The following is a 22402-nucleotide window of genomic DNA, read 5'->3' as shown; positions in this document are numbered from 1 at the left end:
TTGGAGGAACCTCACTTATGGGTGGAGATAGCCAAACACCAACTTGGTTTTAAGCTTCCACCTGACTGAATTTCTTTACACTCTTAGGTTGTTATAATAGGATATAAAGATATGAATAAATAAGATATTTTTGTTTTCCTTTCAAAGATTTCACTGCAATTGTTTTCCACAGTGCTTTCACAGATGGACCAGTGTTACTATAAAAACTGTAGTAAAATTGTTAAGCTTTGTGTGTAATGATAGCCACGGTGTTGAGGAATGAAATGGTCAGAGAAAGCCCTCCTCCATCTCACATTTTACTGATGCTTGAAGAAACACATGTGAGATTATACTCCAGTTTTGCTCAACACAGTGTACTACATTAATATCCTGGGGATAACACTAAGCAAAAACCAATCTGTGTAGGAGATCTGAAAAAAACCGAAAGAGGAATTTAGCTTATTATTCAGTTCAATCTTACAAATATGCACTTATGAATTATGGCTTATGAGATATCACTCACTCATTCATTCATTCATTCATTCAATGAACATTTATCAAGTTCCCCCTAAATGCTAGGCAAGTGAGTAAAGAGTAGTCTGCCATCATTGAGTTTGTACTAAAGTAAGTAAATAAGTAGTTGATCATGACCAGGAGGGAACTAAGCCGGCCATTGTGAGGGAAATTAATGGGAGCAGTTGATTAAGATTCAGATGGGCAGAATGGATAGAAAGAGGTCAGTGTGGGGAGATGGACAGTGAAGAGTGCACTATAAGAGACCTGAGCTAGTACTGTGGTGATTTGGATAAGAGTAGTGGTTCTCACCCTGGGATGACTTTGTACTTCAGAGGACATTTGGCAATGTCTGCAGATATTTTTTGGTTGTTACAATTTGGGAGCAAGGTACTACTGACATCTAGTGGATACAGTCCAGGGAAGTGGGTAAACATCCGACAATGCTCAGGACAGCCTCCACAAGGAATGATTTTCTCTCCCAAATATCACAAGTTTTGAGGTCGAGGAACCCCATGCTAGTATGGTAGTCATGGAGCTACAGAGAAAAAGAATAAAAGGATATTTTGAAGTTAAAACCAATACTGCTTGAAAATGGACTGAATATAGGGGGAAAAGTAAAGGAAAAATCAGGGATGGTATCCTGAGTTTCCAGTTTTCATAGCTGGATGGAAGGGGCTATGCATATTGAAATGAGAATATTCGGAAGGGAATTTGGGGAGGGGGCAATGCTGTGGCACAGAATCAAGAGTTTGACATGTTGGGTCAGAAATAGTAATTAGAATCAGTTGTGTGAATTTAGAGTTCAGAGGCAAAATCTGAGCATTAGATAAAATTTGGGAATCCTTGGCTTAAAGGTATTTAACATCATAGAAATATATGACATTGCCTAGGAAAAAATGAATAGACAAAGAAGGAGCCTTAAAGGAGGATTTTATCCTGAATCAGCTATGCATTCCTACCAGGCTCTAAAAGCCACTTGATCTTTTGCTCTCAGTACCCTGGGGTAACATTATAAGTATACTCAAGTATACTCACCACGTTCTGAAAACAGAGTTTTCATCTGGATTCCTTAGTTTATTTTAAGCTATTTTTCTTTGTATCTAGTTATCTTTTTTGTATCTAATTATCTTCTAAAAATTAAGCAGTTTTAAATGGATTAGTATCTAAGTATGTCATCAGCTCTCATAGGGAGCACAATGCTACTACTTTCTTATTAACCACACTATCAACTTAAGCTTGAGGTCTGGGGACTGGGGAAAAGACGGTGTGTATTCAATTGGACATTTTTATTCTTAAGAGAACACTATAAAAATGTGAATCAAAAGTGATTAACATACTCATTTTGGGCAAAAAATAACTAAATGCATATATACACAAAATACAGTCCTTCTAAAAACCACAAAACAAATTAACAGCAGCTGCTGATCACTCATGAGTAACTCAACACCATGAGCCTGTGTACATGAGCAATGAAGGGAAGCATTTTAACAAGGAAATAAATTTCAGGTTTAAGCTTTATAGAATTTTACAAATGATACAGAAAAGTAAGTTAAGTGTGATGGTATCCTTTAAAAAAAAACCCGTTTTAGGAAATGCAATCTTTTTAATATCTCTACCAATCAAAAAGGAACTGTAATAAAAATAATAAAAGTAATAAAATTTCCTTAAATTGTATTGAATCAAGTACTAAGACTATACGATTAATTAAATCAATATTAACTTATTTCCCATTGGACAATGTATTCTAATCTCTACTATATGAGGCATATTTAAACTAGAAATACATGCATAGATTCATTTAACCAAAAAAGTAATTACCACAAATGAACTAAATATACTGAGTAACAAGATCCTTGGAAAAAACATTACATGTAGTAGTTAATATAATCCTCCAATGGCCCCATTATGCTATTATTATTCTTTGTTTTCCAGATGAGGATATCAAGTCTTAGAAAGTGTGTTAGTCAGTGTGAAAGGGGTCATGCTACAGTAACAAACAGACCTCAAAACACAACATTGGTTTGTTACTGATTTGTCACGAGTTTGTTGCTGTTCTAACAACTATTCAGAACAACTCCTTTCCATAAAGTGACTCTGGGATCCAGGCTGATTTCATTTTATCCTCTAGAAACTGACTTCCAGAGTTACTCTGCCAGGAGAAGACTATGCTGAAGGGCCATATGAGATCTTTCACTGCCTTCCTTTTCACTCCAAAATGGCACATATCACTTCCACTCATATTTTGTTAGCTACCAATTGTCACATGATTACACCTAACTGAAAAGGTACAGGCTTTAATGTGCCTGGGAAGAAGAAAAATGGATATAGATAAGCACTAGCAAGCTCTATCCCCAGGAAATAACGTACCTTAACCAAGGCTACAAATCTAGAATTAGGTAAAAACCAGGATTCAAACACTAGTAGTTCAAAAGCTGACCTAATTCTAGACTTTAGGTTCTCAAGACCTAGGGATGCAGTCTTTACTATCTATTGACCCTGGATGTAGCAAGAAAACAACAACAACAACAACAACAACAACAACAAAGTCCTCTATCTTTATATTTATTTTCACACTCAGTAATCACAATTAAATACCCATTTTTCAGCTTTGAAGCATCAGTCCTTCATCAAGTCCTTCCTAAAGTTCTATAATGAGGTTAAATTTCTCCTTTTATTCATGCATAAAGTACCATTTTTTTTTCTTGTAACTCATCACACTTCCTCACTATCTTTGAGTTTCATCATAGTAGCAACCGTATTCTGGCTGTTGTCTCCAAGGTCTTGGCACAATGCCTCCCACAAAGTAGGTGCTTAATATGCACTGAATGAACCAGTGAGTGATGGAGTGAATGGAGTGTCTGACTCCTTTCTGAAGCAGGCATACCATTGTTTGACACTTTCCTGGCTTAGCAATTCTCCCACCCACACACACACAAACTGGGTGAAATATACTCATCTTACAACTTCTATCCAATCTTCTTATTTTTCTTATTTCTTTTCACTTAACTAAGACTATTTTCTTTTAACATAAGAATTCTTCAAATTTCTGAAGGTAACAAGCATATGTTCCTAATTCTTCTTGGTTTTATAAATCCATGCATAAGATGATACCCTAAATCTAGACCAATCCTCCTTCTTCTCTATGAATGTGTTCTGCTTTGGCAACTCTCATCCCATAGTATCCGGAACTAGGCCCACCACTTGAGGTATGAACTGACCACCTTCCAGTGGTGGGGTTATAATCTCCCTTGGAAGACGGGTGGTGCATTTACTTCAGTAAAAAGTAGTTTCTGGCACCACATACAATACTCAGGTATTTGGTGAATGAATGAATGAATGAATGAGTGAGTGAATCTTAAGATACATTGGATTTGTTTTGTACTTCCTTCTTACTCTAGGCTGGTATGTCTGTAGACATATTCTTCAAATAGATTGACTCAGTTTAGGTCAGTTCTCCAAAATCCATACTTAGGAAAAAAGTATCTATGAATGTTAGTGCCCATCTAGCAAACATTTATATAGAACATTTCCCAGGAAACTCTAAGGAAATTAAGCCAAAATGATCAAATGCTGATGATTTCCCCACGGAACTGTCCTTTTCCTTCTACTGAGAATTAGTCTCCAAACCTACATAGCTAAAATAGCCTGTCTTCCAGCGTTCAAACGTGACAGTCAAAAGAAATCAAGAAAAAGAGTGGCGCTGGAGCTGCCCCTTTCCCAGTTCTGCATCTGTAAATGGAAGCAATTCTACAAGAGAATATCTCGGGATCTGACTAGAGAAGAAGCCACTCTAATATTAGAGTACTGGAGGTTTCTCCTTCTCCTCTTCCTTTTCATCCTTGACAGAGTTAAAAACAGGAGCTCTGCTATTCTCCGAAATACTGGCGTCCAAGAAGGCGATTCTCCATCTAGTGATGAGAAGAGTAGTAGTTGGTCATCTCCATGACCCTCTAACAGGGACACAGGGACATTACCAATGAGGCCCCTTGCCACTCACAGCCCACAGCGGAGACTGCCTTCGTTCCGACCAGTAGATAAGATTTTCTCGGTTTCGAGTATGCAACTCTCCATCGACTTTCCAGCAGCGCAGGGCAAAGTTGAGGGAAAGGGGGAATGTGCGTGCATGTGTGCGTGTGTGAGTGTCTGGATCAGTGGTGTTGGGGCGGGCAGTAAATCAAGGGTGGGGCCAGCGAAGGAGGGGTGGTTTGGAAAGCAAGGATTGAGGCTAGAGCGTGGCTCCGATTCCAGTTAACCTGCAGGCGCCCATCCTGCTCACTCAGAGCCCCGGCATCAACTCACCCAGTACCCTCTCTCCTTCCTCCTCCCTCTTTCCCCTTTCTCCCCCTTCTCTCACTGACCCCTCCACCTACCCCCCACTTTCCATCTAACCAGACGACGAATGAGGAAGACGTGCCCGCAGATTGGGGCAGCAACTTTCCTCAGCTGGTCTCTTGGCTCCGGGAGCAGGAGCGCGCCGATCCTCCGCGGTCTGCGGCCCATGGAGGAGGAGGAGGAGGAGCAGTGATGGGCTAGCGGCAGAAGCCAGGAGCCCAGAGCCAGCCCAGCGCCGCCAGCCAGCTCCTTGTTCCCACGCCCGCTCCCTCGATCTCTCTCCGCGGGAAGCGTACAGGGTGCCGACGCCGAGCCTCCCTGGGAGGATGAGGCAGGGAGCCGGCCCGAGCGGGCTGCATCTCGCCGGCGTGCGGCCGCGGCTGGGTCTCGGCAGGAATTAAGAAGCTGGGAAGATGGAGCGCCGCGCACTCGTCGCCCAGCCCGGGCTCTGGACCAGAGACGCCAGCTGGGCACTCGTCTATTTCCTCTGCTACGTCCTCCCGCAGACCGCCCCGCAAGTACTCAGGATCGGTGAGTGAGCCCGAGGAGAGCGCTCCGGGCTGCCGGCTTGCGGGACCTGGCCGCTCCCCGCAGCCGGCGCGAACGCGGCGGGTCCCGGGGAGGCAGCGCGCGCCGGCGCAAGGGCAGAGCCAGGGGGTGGCGAGGGCAGCGCGCACAGGAGGCTCCGAGAAAGGGAAGCCGCGTCACCGCTGCCCTCCTGGCGAGTGCCGGGCTTCCCCGAGAGGGACGGTTGGCGGGTTTTTCAATCCGGGCTCTACGAACGCGGGCAGGAGTGCAGGGGGCCAAGCTCGCCCGCGCGGGCACCCTACTCCAGGCGCGGGGTCGCGCGGCTGCAGCCAGTTGCTTTGGGCGCGGAGATGCGCTCTCTGGGCGTCTGGATGGACGTGGGAAGTCCAGATGCGCAGCCCAGGCAACCTGGGTTCCTGGTACTCGCAGGCTTGTCCAGATGTCAAGAGTAAAATTCGGGGACCACAGGGATTTCCCAGAACCTGGTAACCCCAGCCTCCAAGTTTTCATCCCCAAGTTGGGTTCTTCTGCATGGAGCCTCCAAAGTCTGGAGGGTTCCTCCAGAGTGGGGCAGAGGCCGGCTCTGACTCTGGCTAAGAGTTTAAGGAGTGGAGAGGATAGTCAGTCAGTACCAAGAGCAGGTACCTAAGTGTCCCACTTGATCCCTGATCTACCACTCCTGCCTGCCACTAAGAATGATCCAGTGTCCATCGAGATAACTCCCTGGAAGACTTTGGACTTCTTTCTCAGGTGGGATAAAAAAGGACTGGAAGCCTGAATGTAGGAACTCTGGGGCAGCCTAAAGAGAGCAAAAGGCAAGGACGATAGAAGAGGTGGGGAAGGGGGTACTTTGCTAGCGTGTGGTGATAGACCTACATGCACAGCACGCACCACCATGGTTTAGTGGAGGCACTGAACAATTTCTAGGCTGTTGGGGGAGGGGTGTGTTCAAAAAGCTCTTTGCCTTCTTTAATATTCTTCCTTCCATACTAAACCCAATTTCTATTCCCTTGGTCTCAGTTTGTCCTCTCCCTTCCCCAACCAACAGTGCTTCTTAGGGATGCAAAAAGAGAGCCACAGGTGAGGCTCAGATACCCATGGGTCTCCCAGCTTCTCCAGCCTCCCACTTGAGGTAGCAAGAGTGAGGTCCTGAGCTCTAAGGTCTTCTAATTCATACCCTTTCCAGGAATGCACAGAAAGTGCCCAGAGCATTGCAAGCATTCACCAAGTGATGCCCTTGAGCAGCTGAAATTTCTCACTTTACTGATTCTGACCCGCAGTTAGCAAACCTCTTTCCAAAGATTCAGAAACTAGTTCTTGTCACTCAACATCACTATTAAAGAAAAAAAAAAAATAGAAGTTACTACTTTGAAATGCATTTTCTCTAGGCATGTGGGATCTAATTTTCAAGAAAAGAAAAGATACTGAATGCTAATTTTTACTGCAGATATATTTTTCTAGATTATGGATAATGATAATGTGCATTTTTGGATAATTCAGACTGTCCATTAAAAGAGTTCCAAGTATTCCTTTCACTCACACACACACACATACGCACACACAAATACCACTCAAAACCAAAATATCCTCCACTTTAGATATGCTCTAACATTAACATCTTGATTTTTTTTTTCCTGGATGCAATTAGCCCTCCATGATCCAGTAACAAATTCCTTTGAATGACACTAAATAAGTGATGAATGTGTGTTACAATTTCCAACGCTTATTAACTTAATTGGTGTTTTGCTTATACCTTATATATTTTAAAAGAGACAAATCTAGATGTACTAGAACAGGTTATGTCAGTCAATAGCCCTCTTTCCTGTATAACAAACTTAAGATAGCATTTTCCTCCCCTGCATTCCCCAAATCTAAAGGAATTTCCAGAAGGAGTGGAAGAGGATGTTTTAAAACATACTTGTTCACAGATATGAGTATTTATCCAAGCAATTATACTCATCCATTTAAATGTGGTTTTCAAAGTGAAAACATCCCAACATGATTCACTGACCTTAAAATATATGGTACAAGATAATGAGATTTCTTTTTTCTAAATGGGAGCTGAAATGCATAAAGTAAAATTGCATGGCCTGATGCTGTTTATATGCAGTACAGATGTCTTAACTCCTTCTGGCTCAGAGTGACCTGTATTGGCATGAGTAGTACCCTGTATGTACCTCAGGATGATGCTTACTTTACTTTACTTGCTTTACTTTAAATGGACATTTCAGCACCATGGAAACCAGCCTTAACTCAGAGGAAACCTACCTTTTTACAGGGAGTTTCTTATGTCAGTCAAGTCCAATACTGAATACAAAATATCAAAGGAGTTAGGGACTAAGCAAGTGTGTGAAGTGTGTGTGTCAATGTGTGTGTGCACGGGTGTATGTGTGTGTGTAGGGAAGGAAAGAGAAGAATTGAAATGCATTCTTTTTCATCTCTCATCTTTTTTTCCCTTTACCACAAACCATGAGCTCTCCAGCCAACCAACCAGAAATAGGGGTTTTGATTATTGACTGCCATGTTTTCCAGTAACTTAAAATATCTAAAGCATAGCATTAATCTGAGGCACTTTGCACTATGTTTATATGAAAAGACACTTGAATGCTTGAATGAATTATTTAATGGTCTACTTGCTTGTGAGTGTCTGCTTAAACCTGAGCTATTGAGGAACGTGAATGAAAGGTAAAAAATTTAAGATAAATTCTGTGTGCTAGTATTGGAGAGGTCATGTAGTATGTACATTTGCCTGGTTCTCACACATATTGTGCTTATATTTTGAAAAGTTTAACCAACCTCACACAACAGTTTAGGGACATGAAGGGAGTCCCATAGGATGGAGGTGCTCTAAATGTCACCACTGCTCTCCAGGGGTTTCTCAGCACCATGCATGGAAGAGAAATATGGCTAGCTACTGGGAATTCCCTAGGGAATGCTGGGTCTTCCCTTCTTCTCTGTATACTCCAGTGTACCCTTAAAACCAGCTCATCTCCACTCCCCTAACACCACACACACACACACACACACACACACACACACACACGAGCTTCAGAATCACATGGCCAGCCAACCAGGGTCTAGATGACCCGAGTAGACAATAACACACCTCCATTAGTAGAAATAAGAAAAGAAATGGAAAAGAAAGGAAAGGAAAGGAGAAAAGAAAGGAAAGGAAAGGAGAAAAGAGAAAAAAGAAAAGAAGAAAAAGGGAAAAATAGAAGAAGAGAAAAGGAAAACAACGCCATGTGCATATGTAATTTCTGGGACAGATTTATCCTATTTCTAATAATAATCATAACAGAAAGATAATATTTACATCCTACATTTTTACATATCATCTTAATATACACAGTCATAGAGGTGGTGGTAAAAGAATAGAGTTAAGAGGGAGACAAACCATAAGTGACTCTTAATCTCACAAAACAAACTGGGGGTTGCTGGGGGGGGGGTGGGGTTGGGAGAGGGGGAGGGGTTATGGACATTGGGGAGGGTATGTGCTATCGTGAGTGCTGTGAAGTGTGTAAACCTGACGATTCACAGACCTGTACCCCTGGGGCTAATAATACATTATATGTTTATAAAAAAATAAGAAATAAATAAAAAATTTAAAAAAAAAGAGGTAAGTGGTGGGATCCAGGCTTTCTGACACATGATTTGTTGTCACAAAGCACAGGTTTGGGTCCCCTTTCCAAGACTTACTAGATAGGTCAGCGAGAGTTATTCAGTTTCACCAAACCTTCATTTTACCTCTGAAAAATCCAACTAAAGCAATTGCAACCTCACAGTGACATTGGTAGAAGTACATGAAATAGAATATGAAAGTACTTGGAGCAGTATTTGGATACACTAGTTGCATTGTAATCATTTTATTGTTTTGTTTTCACTTTTTTTTTATTATTACATTTTATTCCTGAACAAAGACTCAGTAGTAAATGTGGGATATTTCCTGCTTCCCCCTCTCTCTCTGCCCACCTCTCTGCCTACTTGTGATCTCTCTGACTCAAATAAATAAATAAAAGTCTTAAAAAAAAAAGGCATGAAACAATGAATGAAACAGACAAATACATCTGACCTCTTAGGCTTATATTCTGGTAGTGTGCACTGTATATAACCACTGAAGTGTTTCATCGGACCCAATACAGACATTTGATTTTTTTGTTCCAAATGTTATCCTCAGAGAGTTTTCAGTTCATTTCTGCCATTGACTTAGGACATCAGTGGCATAGTCTACATGGAGTAAGTTCAAGTCCCCAAATGCACAGGAGACAGAGTGAGTTCATTCTGCCTTACCTGGAGCAGAAACTCTTACCTTTGTTTGGGGAGATTTGTTTGGCCTCAGGTAGATTTTACCCAGACAGAGCAGGGTGATGTTGGTGTTAACATCAACTTGAGAACGCCATTCGTCCTTGAAAAATCTGAGAGAGAAACTGTCTTTTAGCATGATGGAAAGAGAATGCCTGGATAATGAGGCACTTTTCTGCAAAAGAGTCGCTCTTTTACCATATTACCTTCTCTGCATAATTCATCTTTTTCTTTTATATTAATTTTACAAGCCCAATGTTTATACTACATTAACTGAGGCTACAGTTCCTATAGGAAATGGTTTCTAATTTCCAGTTTTCAGTGAAAACACCATGACTTGGTAGGTTTGCCTAAGTTCAAGTGCTGGTTAGTAGAAATACCAGAATTTGAAACTAGTTTTTCTGCTCTCAAGTTTCAAGGTACTTGCGTTAAAGTATGTGGTATTGTGTATGGATTTAGCCATGCAGTTACATAACTGTTTAAGCTGAAATCAAATATAAGAGAGATGAAATGCTGCTCTTAGGGATTCAGGGATAACCACATAAATCAAAGTTAAAGTAATTTATATTTGAGTATATTTTAGGCAATTAGCAAAAAGGGAATATGGTATTATTATTTGATTTTCCATAATTTCACTTTATGAGGGGATTAAGGAAGGCAATCCAGTTGGAGGGGAAAGCCTTGCTCCTGAATGCCTAGCAAACACTTCAATGCCTACACTTCATTGGACTAGTTTTGAGGGACAATTGATGGAGATAGTCTGGTGATGGTAATATTTCATAGCCTCTCAATCCTCTTCCACTGTTCCACTGATAATTAACTGTATAATCTAGGAAATATTATCTATGTCCTAAAATTTTTCAGAAGTTATGTCTCCTAGAATAAAGAGTGAAGGAGAACTCCAGGTAGAAAGGGATTCTTTTTTTTTTTTAATTAATTAATTTATTTTTTCAGCGTAACTATTCATTGTTTTTGCACAACACCCAGTGCTCCATGCAATACGTGCCCTCCCTATTACCCACCACCTGGTTCCCCAACCTCCCACCCCTGACCCTTCAAAACCCTCAGGTTGTTTTTCAGAGTCCATAGTCTCTTATGGTTCGCCTCCCCTTCCAATTTGAAAGGGATTCTCTTTTCTACCTGACTTTTCCTAATTGGCTGACCTTGAAAAGATTACTAATATATGTTTTTGGGGGGCAGTGTGTGTGTGTGTGTGTGTGTGTGTGTGTGTTGTTAGCTAGAGAAGAATTAGTTACAAACTCACGGGTTTGTTGCAAAGATGAAATGTGGTATCCTATGTAAAATGAGGATCATGTGGTAGTGTTGACCAGGGTACCTCCCTCTCTCTCTCCCTGTGAATGAACAGGGCAGTTTTGTCCTCTAGAATAATTTATTTGTGTGGCTAACTAAGTGTGGAGAAATGGTGTTACTTAGAGATTCATGAGGTGGGTTTGTGTATTAAAGGCTCTTTGTGATTCTGCACGAAGAAACCTGTTTCTTTTTCTGAATCCAGCATTTCCTACCTTTTGTTATCAGAGGACTCTTACTTGAATCACAACCACTAATGTCTCACCGACTCTTGCTCCTTAGAACATGTCTCAGGAGACACTGGCTAATAAAATCACTGAAATTTAAAACTTCCACACATCAGAACTCACATGACCACACATCCTACTACTTCTTCATTCTAACCAAAATTCTGTCCACTCTACTTCAGAACTTTCTAATAAAGCTTTAGGAGTACCATTGACCTGTGAACAACACAGAGGTTAGGGGCACCAACCCCTGTGCAGTTGAAACTCCCCATGTAACTTTTGACTCCCCCCAAAATTTCACTGCTAGTTGCCTACTGTCGACTGGAAGCCTTATTAATAACACAAACTGTTGATGAGCTTAGATTTTGTAGCTATATGTATTATATACTGTATACATATAATAAAGAAAGCTAGCAAAAAGAAGATGTTAAGAAAATCATAAGGAAGAGAAAGTACATTTAGGGTACTGTACTGCATTTATCAGAAAAAAAAATCTGCATGTAAGTGGACCCATGCAGTTCAAACCCCTGTTGTTCAAGGATCAATTGTACATTTAAATGTTTGGATACTTGTTGTTCTCTGTTATATTAAAAACATTTTAAATACCACATTACCTATGCTGAAAGGTATATCATTTTTATTATGAAATGTGATATGGAGATATTTTCCTAATTTTTTTCTCTAGACTTGCTTTTTAGCATGATTTTTAAAATAACATATAATGTATTATTTGCCCCAGGGGTACAGGTCTGTGAATCATCAGGCTTACATATTTCACAGCACTCAACATAGCACATACCCTCCCCAATGTCCATAACCCAATCACTCTCTCCCTACCCGCCCCCACTCCCAGCAACCCTCAGCTTGTTTCATGAGATTAAGAGTCTCTTGTGGTTTGTCTCCCTCCTGATCCTATCTTGTTTCATTTATTCCCTCTCTACTCCTCACAACCCTTCTCCCTGCCTCTCAAATTCCTCATATCAGAGAGATCATGTGATCATTGTGTTTCTCTGATTGACTGCTATAAACATTCAGGTACCTGTGCCCCTTTGGATCACTACATTTGTATCTTTAGGGTAAATACCAGTGCAATTGCTGGCTTATAGGGTAGCTCTATTTTCAACGTTTTGAGGACCTCCATACTGTTTTCCAGAGTGGCTGCACCAGCTTGCATTCCCACCAACAGTGCAGGAGGGTTCCCCTTTCTCCACATCCTCGTCAATATCTGTCATTGTTGGGGCGCCTGGGTGGCTCAGTGGATTAAGCCGCTGCCTTTGGCTCAGGTCATGATCTCAGGGTCCTGGGATCGAGCCCCGCATCGGGTTCTCTGCTCCGCAGGGAGCCTGCTTCCTCCTCTCTCTCTGCCTGCCTCTCTGCCTACTTGTGATCTCTCTCTCTCTGTCAAATAAATAAATAAAATCTTTAAAAAAAACAAAAGACAAAAAAAAACCATCTGTCATTGTTAATTTTAGCCACTCTGACTGGTGTGAGGTGGTATCTTATTGTGGTTTTGATTTGTATTTCCTTACCAGTCTCCCTTTCAAAAGAGTTGAAGCAGGTGGAGGGGGGGGCAGATATTTTCCCCAGAAGCTCCAGAATTCTTGTCAATGTCTTTACTGACCAGACTTGCTCATGTCCTCATTCTTAAGCTGAGTATTGACAAGCAAGAGGAGATCATCCCAGCTTTCCAAAGAAGCACATGGTCATAGGGAAGATGTTGGGTTGTTGAACAAAATGGATGTTCTGTAAATAAGAGAGAGTGGGCTGATCATTTGTTGAGTGGACACAATATTGAGCATGAGGAACAGAAAGAAAACAGGGGATATGCTTCAAGCAGTGCAATTTGACAATCTGACTTCTAAAAGGTGTATGTCATTCATCCAATATGTCTGACGGACCAGAGACACTTGGCCTCCTTACTGACTTGGCCACTACTCCAAACTTCCATCAGCCTTACTATACTTCATTCTACCTCACTTTGTTTGTACTATATTGCTGTAACTTCTTTGTTTGCTTTCATTTATGCCTTATCTCACCAATTACATCTTCAGCCTCTTAAGCTCAGGCATTATCTTCCTTGTCCTTCCCTATCCTTCTTGACTCTCTTTTGCCTGACCCTCCCCTTCTTAATATTTCTTATAGGCCATTTGTTTATTTTTATACCTTAAGATTTTGATGGATATTAGGCTCTGGATACCGTTCTCAAAGGATGGGAGTAAGTCCTTCCGTATGTGCCTATTCTGTGTTCAGCACAGTGTCAGGTTCATTGTAGGTTCTCAGATGCATGTTGAAGACCGCGTAAATGAAAGAAGCCGGAGAGTAGTGCTGGAGCACCAGGTTTAGTGGTGCCGCTAGGATGCAACAATGAAAGAGGCTGCTTATTTACTTTTCTAGTGAGCCCAAATTTTTACATTTCTAGTGAGCCCAAATTTTTACTTTTCTAGTGAGCCCAAATTTTAGTATTTTATGGTCTAAAATTATCATGAAAATATATCTTTATCTAAACTAAAGCACTCTTTACTATGAAATATACAACCCGGGTATTTTAGTTATCCTGGTTTTCAATAGTCTTCAGAGAACTGTTCTTGTCACCAAAGGACAGGGCATGACAGCAATACAGGACTACTTTTTCCCTCTCTGTCGTATGTACCTTATCTGTTTCCTATCTTATTTTTTTTCTTTTTTAAAATTATTACATAATGTATTATTTGCCCCAGGGGTACAGCTCTGTGAATCATCAGGCTTACATATTTCACGGCACTCACCATAGCACATACCCTCCCCAATGTCCATAACCCAGCCACCCTAGCCCTACCCCCCCCACCTGCCAGCAACCCTCTGTTTCATGAGATTAAGAGTCTCTTATGGTTTGTCTCCCTCCCGATCCCAACTTGCTTCATTTATTCTTTTCCTACCCCCCCAAACCCCCCACATTGCATCTCCACTTCCTCATATCAGGGAGATCATATGATAGTTGTCTTTCTCTGATTGACTTATTTTGCTAAGCATAATACCCTCTAGTTCCATCCACGTCATTGCAAATGGCAAAATTTCATTTCTTTTGATGGCTGCATAGTATTCCATTGTATATATATATACCACATCTTTTTTATCCATTCATCTGTTGATGGACACTTAGGTTCTTTCCATAGTTTGGCTATTGTAGACATTGCTTCTATAAACATTCGGGTGCATGTGCCCCTTTGGATCACTACATTTGGATCTTTAGGGTAAATACCCAGTAGTGCAATTTCTGGCTCATAGGGTAGCTCTAATTTCAATGTTTTGAGGAACCACTATACTGTTTTCCAGAGTGGCTGCACCAGCTTGCATTCCCACCAACAGTGTAGGAGGGTTCCCTTTCTCCACATCCTCACCAACATCTGTCGTTTCCTGTCTTGTTAATTTTAGACATTCTGACTGGTGTAAGATGGTATTACATTGTGGTTTGATTTATATTTCCCTGATGCCGAGTGATGTTGAGTACTTTTTCATGTGTCCATTGGCCATCTGGATATCTTATTTGCAGAAATGTCTGTTCATGTCTTCTTCCCATTTCTTGATTGGAGTATTTGATATTTGGGTGTTGAGTTTAATAAGTTCTTTATAGACTTTGGATACTAACCCTTTATCTGATATGTCATTTGTGAATTACTTCTCCCATTCTATCTGTTGTCTTTTGGTTTTGTTGACTCCTTTGCTGTACAAAGGCTTTTTATCTCAGTGAAATCCCAATAGTTCCTTTCTTGCCCTTGCTTTCCTTGCCTTTGGTGATGTTTCTAGGAAGAAGTTGCTGTGGCTGAGGTTGAAGAGGTTGCTGTCTGTGTTCCCCTCAAGGATTTGGATGGATACCTGTCTCACATTGTTGTCTTTCATCCATTTTGAGTCTATTTTTGTGTGTGATGTAAGAAAATGGTCCAGTTTTATCTTTCTGCATGTGGTTGTTCAATTTTCCCAATACCATTTGTTAAAGAGACTGTTCCCCCCGCATTGGACATTATTTCTGACATTGCTTTGTCGAAGATTAGTTGACCATAGAGTTGAGGGTCTATTTCTGGGCTTTCTATTCTGTTCCATTGATCTATGTGTCTGTTTTTGTGCCTGTACCATACTGTCTTGATTATTACAGTATTGTAATAGAGCTTGAAGTCTGAAATTGTGACGCCTCCAACTTGGTTTTCTTTTTCAACATTCCTCTGGCTGTTCAGTGTCTTTTCTGGTTCCATATAAATTTTAGGATTATTTGTCCCATTTCTCTGAAAAAAATTGATGGTTATTTTGATGGGAAATATGTTAAATGTGTAGATTGCTTTAGGTAGCATAGACATTTTCACAATATTTGTTCTTCCAATCCATGAGCATAGAATGTTTTTCCATTTCTTTGTGTCTTCCTCATTTTATTTCATGAGTAACTTATAGTTTTCTGAGTATAGATTCTTTGCCTCTTTGGTTAGGTTTGTTCCTAGGTATCTTAAGGTTTGGGATGCAATTGTAAATGGGATCGACTCCTTAATTTCTCTTTCTTCTCTCTTGTTGTTAATGTATAGAAATGAAACTGATTTCTGTGCATTGATTTTATGTTCTGAAACTTTACTGAATTCCTCTATGAATTCTAGCAGTTTTGGAGTGGAGTCTTTGGTCTTTCCACATAAAGTGTCATATCATCTGCAAAGAGTGTGAGTTTGCCTATTAGGATGCCTTTTATTTCTTTTTTTTTTTTGTCTGATTGCTGAGGCTAGGACTTCTAGTACTATGTTGAATAACAGTGGTGATATATGCAGATCCTGCCATGCTCCTGTCCTTAAGGGAAAAGCTCTCAGGTTTTTCCCATTGAGAATGATATTCACTGTGGGTTTTCATAGATGGTTTTGATGATATTGTGGTACGTACCCTATATCCCTACACTCTGAAGAGTTTTGATCTAGAAAGGATGCTGGACTTTGTCAAATGCTTTTTCAGCATCTATTGAGGGTATCATACGGTTCTTGTTCTGTCTTTTATTAATGTATTGTATCACATTGATTGATTTGCAGATGTTGAACCAACCTTGCAGCCAGGAATAAATCCCACTTGCTCATAGTGAATAATCCTTTCAGTGTACTGTTGGATCCTATCGGTTAGAATATTGGTGAGAATTTTTGCATCCATGTTCATCAAGGATATTGGTCTGTAATTCTCCTTTTTGATGGGGTGTTTCCCTGGTTTTGGGTTTTAGGATCTAGGTAATGCTGACTTCATAAAATGAATTTGGAAGTTTTCCTTCCATTTCTACTTTTTGGAACAGTTTCAGGAGAACAGGTATTAATTCTTCTTTAAATGTTTGGTAGAATTCCCCTGGGAAGCCATCTGGCCCTGGGTTCTTGTTTGTTGGGAGATTTTTGGTGATGACTTCAATCTCCTTACTGGTTATGGGTCTGCTCAGGTTTTCTATTTCTTCCTGCTTCAGTTTTGTAGTTTATGTGTTTGTAGGATTGCATCCATTTCTTCCATATTGTCAACTTTGCTGACGTACAGTTGTTCATGATATGTTCTTATAATTGTTTGTATTTCTTTGGTGTTGGTTGTGATCTCTCCTCTTTCATTCATGATTTATTAATTTGGGTTCTTTCTCTCTCCTTTTTCAGAAGTCTGGCTAGAGGTTTGTCAATCTTATTAATTCTTTCAAAGAACCAACTCCTAGCTTCGTTGATTTGTTCTACTGTTCTTTTGGTTTCTATTCCATTGATTTCTGCTCTGATCTTTATTATTTCTCCTTCCTGCTGGGTTTAGGCTTTCTTTGCTGTTCTTTCTCCAGATCTTTTAGGTGTAGGTTAGGTTGTGTACTTGAGATCTTTCTTGTTTCTTCAGGAAGTCTTGCATTGCTATATACTTTCCTCTCAGGAACGCCTTTGTTGTGTCCCAAAGAGTTTGAATAGCTGGCTGTGTTTTCTTTGCATTTGTTTCCATGATTTTTTTTAATTCTTCTTTAACTTCCTGGTTGAGCCATTCATTCTTTAGTAGGATGCTCTTAATCTCCATGTATTTGAGTTCTTTCCAACTTTTCTCTTGTGATTGAGGTCTAGTTTCAGTGCACTAAAGTCTGAATATATGCAGGGAATGATCTCAATCTTTTGGTACCTGTTAAGACCTGATTTGTAACAGAGGATGTGATCTATTTTGGAAAATGTTCCATGTCGATTACAGAAAAATGTGTACTCTGTTGCTTTAGGATAGAATGTTTTGAGTATATCTGTGATGTCCATCGGGTCCAGTGGGTCATTTAAAGCCTTTATTTCCTTGTTGATCTTTTGCTTAGATGATCTGTTCCATTTCAGTGAGGGATATGTTAAAGTCCCCTACTATTACTGTATTATTGCCAATGTGTTTCTTTGAATTTGTTATTAATTGGTTTATATAGTTGGCTGTTCCCATGTTAGGGGCATTGATATTTAAAATTGTTAGATCTTCTTGTTGGACAGACCCTTTGAGTATGATATACTGTCCTTCCTCATATTTTATTATAGTCTTTGGCTTTAAATCTAGTTTATCTTATGTAAGGATTGCCATCCCAGCTTTCTTTTGATGTCCATTAGCATGGTAAATTGTTTTCCAACCCCTCACTTTAAATCTGAAGGTGTCTTTGGGTCTAAAATGAGTTTATTGTAGACTGAATATTGATGTGTCTTGGTTTTTTATCCATTCTGATACCCTGTGTCTTTTGATTGGGGCATTTAGCCCATTTACATTCAGGTAACTATTGAAAGATATGAATTGAGTGCCATTGTATTCCCTGTAAGGTGATTCTTACTGTATATTGTCTCTGTTCCTTCCTGGTCTGTTACTTTTAGGTTCTCTCTTTGCTTAGAGGACACCTTTCAATATTTCCTGTAGGGCTGGTTTTGGTGTTTGCAAATTCTTTTAATTTTTGTTTGTCCTGGAAGCTTTTAATCTCTCCTTCTATTTTCAATGAGAGCCTAACTGGATATAGTATTCTTGGCTGCATATTTTTCTCGTTTAGTGCTCTGAATATATCATGCCAGTTCTTTCTGGCCTGCCATGTCTCTGTGGCTAGGTCTGCTACCAGTCTTTCTACCATTGTGTGTTACAGACCTCTTGTCCAGAGCTGCTTTCAGGATTTTCTTTTTGTTATTAAGACTTGTAAGTTTTACTATTAAATGATGGGGTGTAGACCTATTTTTATTAATTTTGAGGGAGTTCTCTGTGCCTCCCGGATTTTGATGTTTGTTCCCTTCAACAAATTAGGACAATTCTCTGCTATAATTTGCTCCAATATACCTTCTGCGCCCCTCTCTCTTTCTTTGTTTTCTGGGATTACAATTATTCTAATATTGTTTTGTCTTATGGTATCACTTATCTCTTGAATTCCCTTGTGATCCAGTAGTTGTTTGTTGTCTTTTGCTCAGCTTCTTTATTCTCTGCCATTTGGCCTTCTATATCATGAATTCTCTCTTCTGCCTCATTTATCCTAGCAGTATTATCCATTTTTTATTTCACCTCATCATTATTAATAGTCAATTTTTATTGCACCTCATTAATATTTTTTTTTATTTCAACTTGGTTAGATTTTAGTTCTTTTATTTCTACAGAAAGGGATTTTATTTCTCCAGAAAGAGATTCTCTAATATCTTCCATGCTTTTAAAAGTCCAGCTAGTACCTTGATAATCATCATTCTGAACTCTAGTTCTGATATATTACTAATGTCCATATTGATTAGGTCCCTAGCTTCAGTACTGTCTCTTGGAGTTTTTTTTTTTCTTTTGCTAAAAGACCAATTTATTATTTTTTATTTATTATTTGGGGGGGGGGTTAAAGACCAATTTAGAAGAAGTAGTTCTGCCAATTATCACCACCCTTGACTGCAGTTTTGTTTTGTTTTGGTGAGTTTTTCTGTCTTGTCCTTTTATCCAGATAGAATAGTTGAATGAGAGAACAAAATACTAAAAGGGTGGCAAAGACCCCAGAAAAATATATGCTAACAAAATCAGAAGAAACCCAAAACTGAGGGGGAAGAAAGGGCTAAATAAATAAATTAAATTAATAAATAAATAAATAATAAAAATATATATTAGACTGGTGAAGAGAACAGAACCATCTACTTGATTTTGAGTGTATTCTAGTGTCTTAGAAGAAACTACTTCTCAAAATTTTAAGAAACAAACCTCTATATATACAAAAATAAGGGTAAGCATGATGAAAGGATGTAATATGACATTAAAGATGAAAATTTTAAAATAATTCTAAAAAAGGAATTGGTAAGATAAGAAGTTGGTTGTAAAAAAGAAAGAAAAATAAAGAGGAGAGAATGTGATCACTAGAACAATGCCATGCACCAATTTAAGGTATGTTTTGATCTATTAGAAGAAATTGCTTCCCAAATTTTAAAGAAAAAAAAAACTATACATATACAAAAAATAAGGTTAAATACAACGAAGGGATAAAATATGACTATAAGAATGAAACTTTAAAAAGATCTTTTTTTTAAAGGTATTGATAAGCGGCCCCTGGGTGGCTCAGTTGTTTAAGCCTCTGCCTTCAGCTCAGGTCATTATCCCAGCGTCCTGGGATCGAACCCCATATCAGGCTCCCTGATTGGCAGGAAGCCTGCTTCTCCTTCTCCCACTCCCCCTGCTTGTATTCCCTCTCTTGCTGTATCTCTCTCTGTCAAATAAATAAATAAAACCTTTAAATAAATAAGTAAATTAAAAAGTATTGATAAGATAAAATAGTTTAAAGATGTTAAAACATGAAAATAGGAAAGAGGAAAAGTTAAAATAATACATAAGGAAAAAATTTTAAAAATTAACTTTGAAAGACTAAAGGATCATCAGAAAAAAGCCAAGAATTCTATGTGTTGCTTTCCCTTAGCTCTGGAGTTCTGCAGTTCTCATTGATTGGTGAACTTGATCTTGGCTGAATGTTCTTGCTGATCTTCTGGGGGAGGGGCTTCTTGCAGTGATTCTTAAATGACTTTGTCTGAGGCAGAATTGCACAACCCTTGCCAGGGGCCAAGTTAAGTAGTTTTCTGGGTGTGTTTTTGGTAGCTTTTGTTCCCTAAATGCTTTCTGTAGAACATTGGAGAATGGGAATGAGGATGGTGGCCTCCAAATCTCCAGCTGGAGTTTCTGAGAGCTCAGGGTCCCACTCCTCAGTGCACCCTCAGAGAAAGCAGTCAATCCCTCCAATCTTTCTGGTCTCCCACCAGACTCTGTGCTCACCTGGCCTGTGACCAAGTGTTTCTATCTCTGGCGCATGGCCCCATTTGGCATTTCCAAACCCAGCAGATTTCTGCAGTGCACTCTTGCATCTCTCCTGCTGGAGGGGGTCTCTCTGGATCTGCTACTTGTGTGGTCCCTGCTCAAAAAGCAGTGGCCTTTGGGAGAGGTGGAGGGGGTTATGGACATTGGGGAGGGTATGTGCTATCATGAGTGCTGTGAAGTGTGTAAACCTGGCGATTCACAGACCTGTACCCCTGGGGATAAAAATACATTATATGTTTATAAAAAAAAAAAATTGGAAGGGGAGGCAAACCATAAGAGACTATGGACTCTGAAAAACAACCTGAGGGTTTTGAAGGGGCGGGGGTGGGAGGTTGGGGGAACCAGGTAGTGGGTAATAGGGAGGGCACGTTTTGCATGGAGCACTGGGTGTTGTGCAAAAACAATGAATACTGTTACGCTGAAAAAAATAAATAAATAATAATAAAAAAAGCAGTGGCCTGACTGTGCCTCAGATAACATTTTAAGGTAACTTTGTGCTGAGAGCCCACTGCTCTGTATCTCTGCTGCTGGCTTCCCTGCTCTGATACCCAGGAGCTCTGCCACACTAAAACACCCCTAGTCTTTCTGTGACCCTGCTTGTCCTGAGACCACATTGTCTCCCCAAGGGCTTCACCCCCAGCTTAGCCTCTGGAGCAATGTCCTTCAGTAGAGCAGACTTCTCAAATTTCTGATTTTGTGTTCCACTGCTCTCTGACTTACCAGGAGGTGGCCCCTCCCCCTACAGTCTATCTTCCCCGGCTTCGGATTCATTTCTCCACATGTCCTACCTTCTGGAAAGCGGTCTATTTTCTGTCCCTCGAATTGCTCCTCTTCTTCTCTTCTATCTCCTGTTGAGTTTGTGGGTGTTGAGAATGGTTCGATAACTATCTAGCTGAACACCTGGGACCTGATGATATTTCAGTCTCCTATTCTTCTGCCATCTTGCTTCTTCACATGATTTTAAATGGAAAAATCATATTAGATTTATAATATATTTTACAGAATATAATCTGTAATAAGTTATAAGGCTATCTATATTTAAAGTTCAACCTCCTGCTTCGGGCTCTCTGCTCAGCAGGGAGCCTGCTTCCCCACTCTCTCTCTGCCTGCCTCTTTGCCTACTTGTGATCTCTGCCTGTCAAATAAATAAATAAAATTCAACCTCCTTATTTCTTTTTAAATACACATCTGATTTTTTCAAAGATCAATTTTCATGGAGAAATGAAAGCATTTAAAATAAAAAGAAATGTATACAAGCAACATAAACTTCATGAGTTTGTCTTGATTTGCTGCTGAGATCAAGTTGTCACATCAAATTAGAAAAAACTATAATCTTATTACATCAACATTATAGTATTAGTAATAATAAGTCAAATGTTAAAACTTGTTTATCCTGGGGCGCCTGGGTGGCTCAGTGGATTAGGCCGCTGCCTTCGGCTCAGGTCATGATCTCAGGGTCCTGGGATCGAGCCCCGCATCGGGCTCTCTGCCCCGCGGGGAGCCTGCTTCCCCCTCTCTCTCTCTGCCTGCCTCTCTGCCTACTTGTGATCTCTGTCTGTCAAATAAATAAATAAAATCTTAAAAAAAAAAAAAAAAAAAAACTTGTTTATCCTGGAAGAGAAAACAAGAAAAGAAAAAACAATAAAGAGGTAAAAATATTTATTTTGTATTGATGTTGTTTGTGAACTACTAAAAAAAAAAATAAAAATCTTTAGATAACTTCCCCAAGTCACTTAAACGATACTTCATTCTTTTTGTTCATATTAAAAGTTTAAGAATTTTTAAGCATGTAAGTCTGTTTAATGCTGTGTTAACATGTCCATTAAATACAAGGTAAGATTAATTACAAAGTGAAATTAAGAAGCAATGACATTGACTAATTGAAGAGTAAACTCCTACTGACCACAAATCAATCTCACAGAAGCACCCTACAATTGGGAAAACACTTTCAT

General features: G+C 39.8%; 1 protein-coding gene across 5 annotated transcripts in view; it reads left to right on the top strand.

Moving 5' to 3' along the window:
- Positions 1 to 5223: 5223 nt before the first annotated feature.
- Positions 5224 to 22402, top strand: part of GRIK1 (glutamate ionotropic receptor kainate type subunit 1) — a 389893-nt gene continuing 372714 nt past the window's right edge. For all 5 annotated transcript variants that reach the window (XM_046002599.1, XM_046002600.1, XM_046002596.1 and 2 more), the window contains exon 1: positions 5224 to 5358. In XM_046002599.1, the coding sequence (XP_045858555.1) occupies positions 5241 to 5358 (118 nt within the window). In that variant the 5' untranslated portion in view covers positions 5224 to 5240. The remainder of the gene's footprint in view (positions 5359 to 22402) is intronic.

This window comes from Meles meles, chromosome 4 (assembly GCF_922984935.1).
Source record: "Meles meles chromosome 4, mMelMel3.1 paternal haplotype, whole genome shotgun sequence".
Taxonomy (NCBI): Eukaryota; Metazoa; Chordata; class Mammalia; order Carnivora; family Mustelidae; genus Meles; species Meles meles.
Note: the sequence above shows the minus strand (reverse complement) of the source record. Positions and strands in the feature narration are given on the sequence as shown.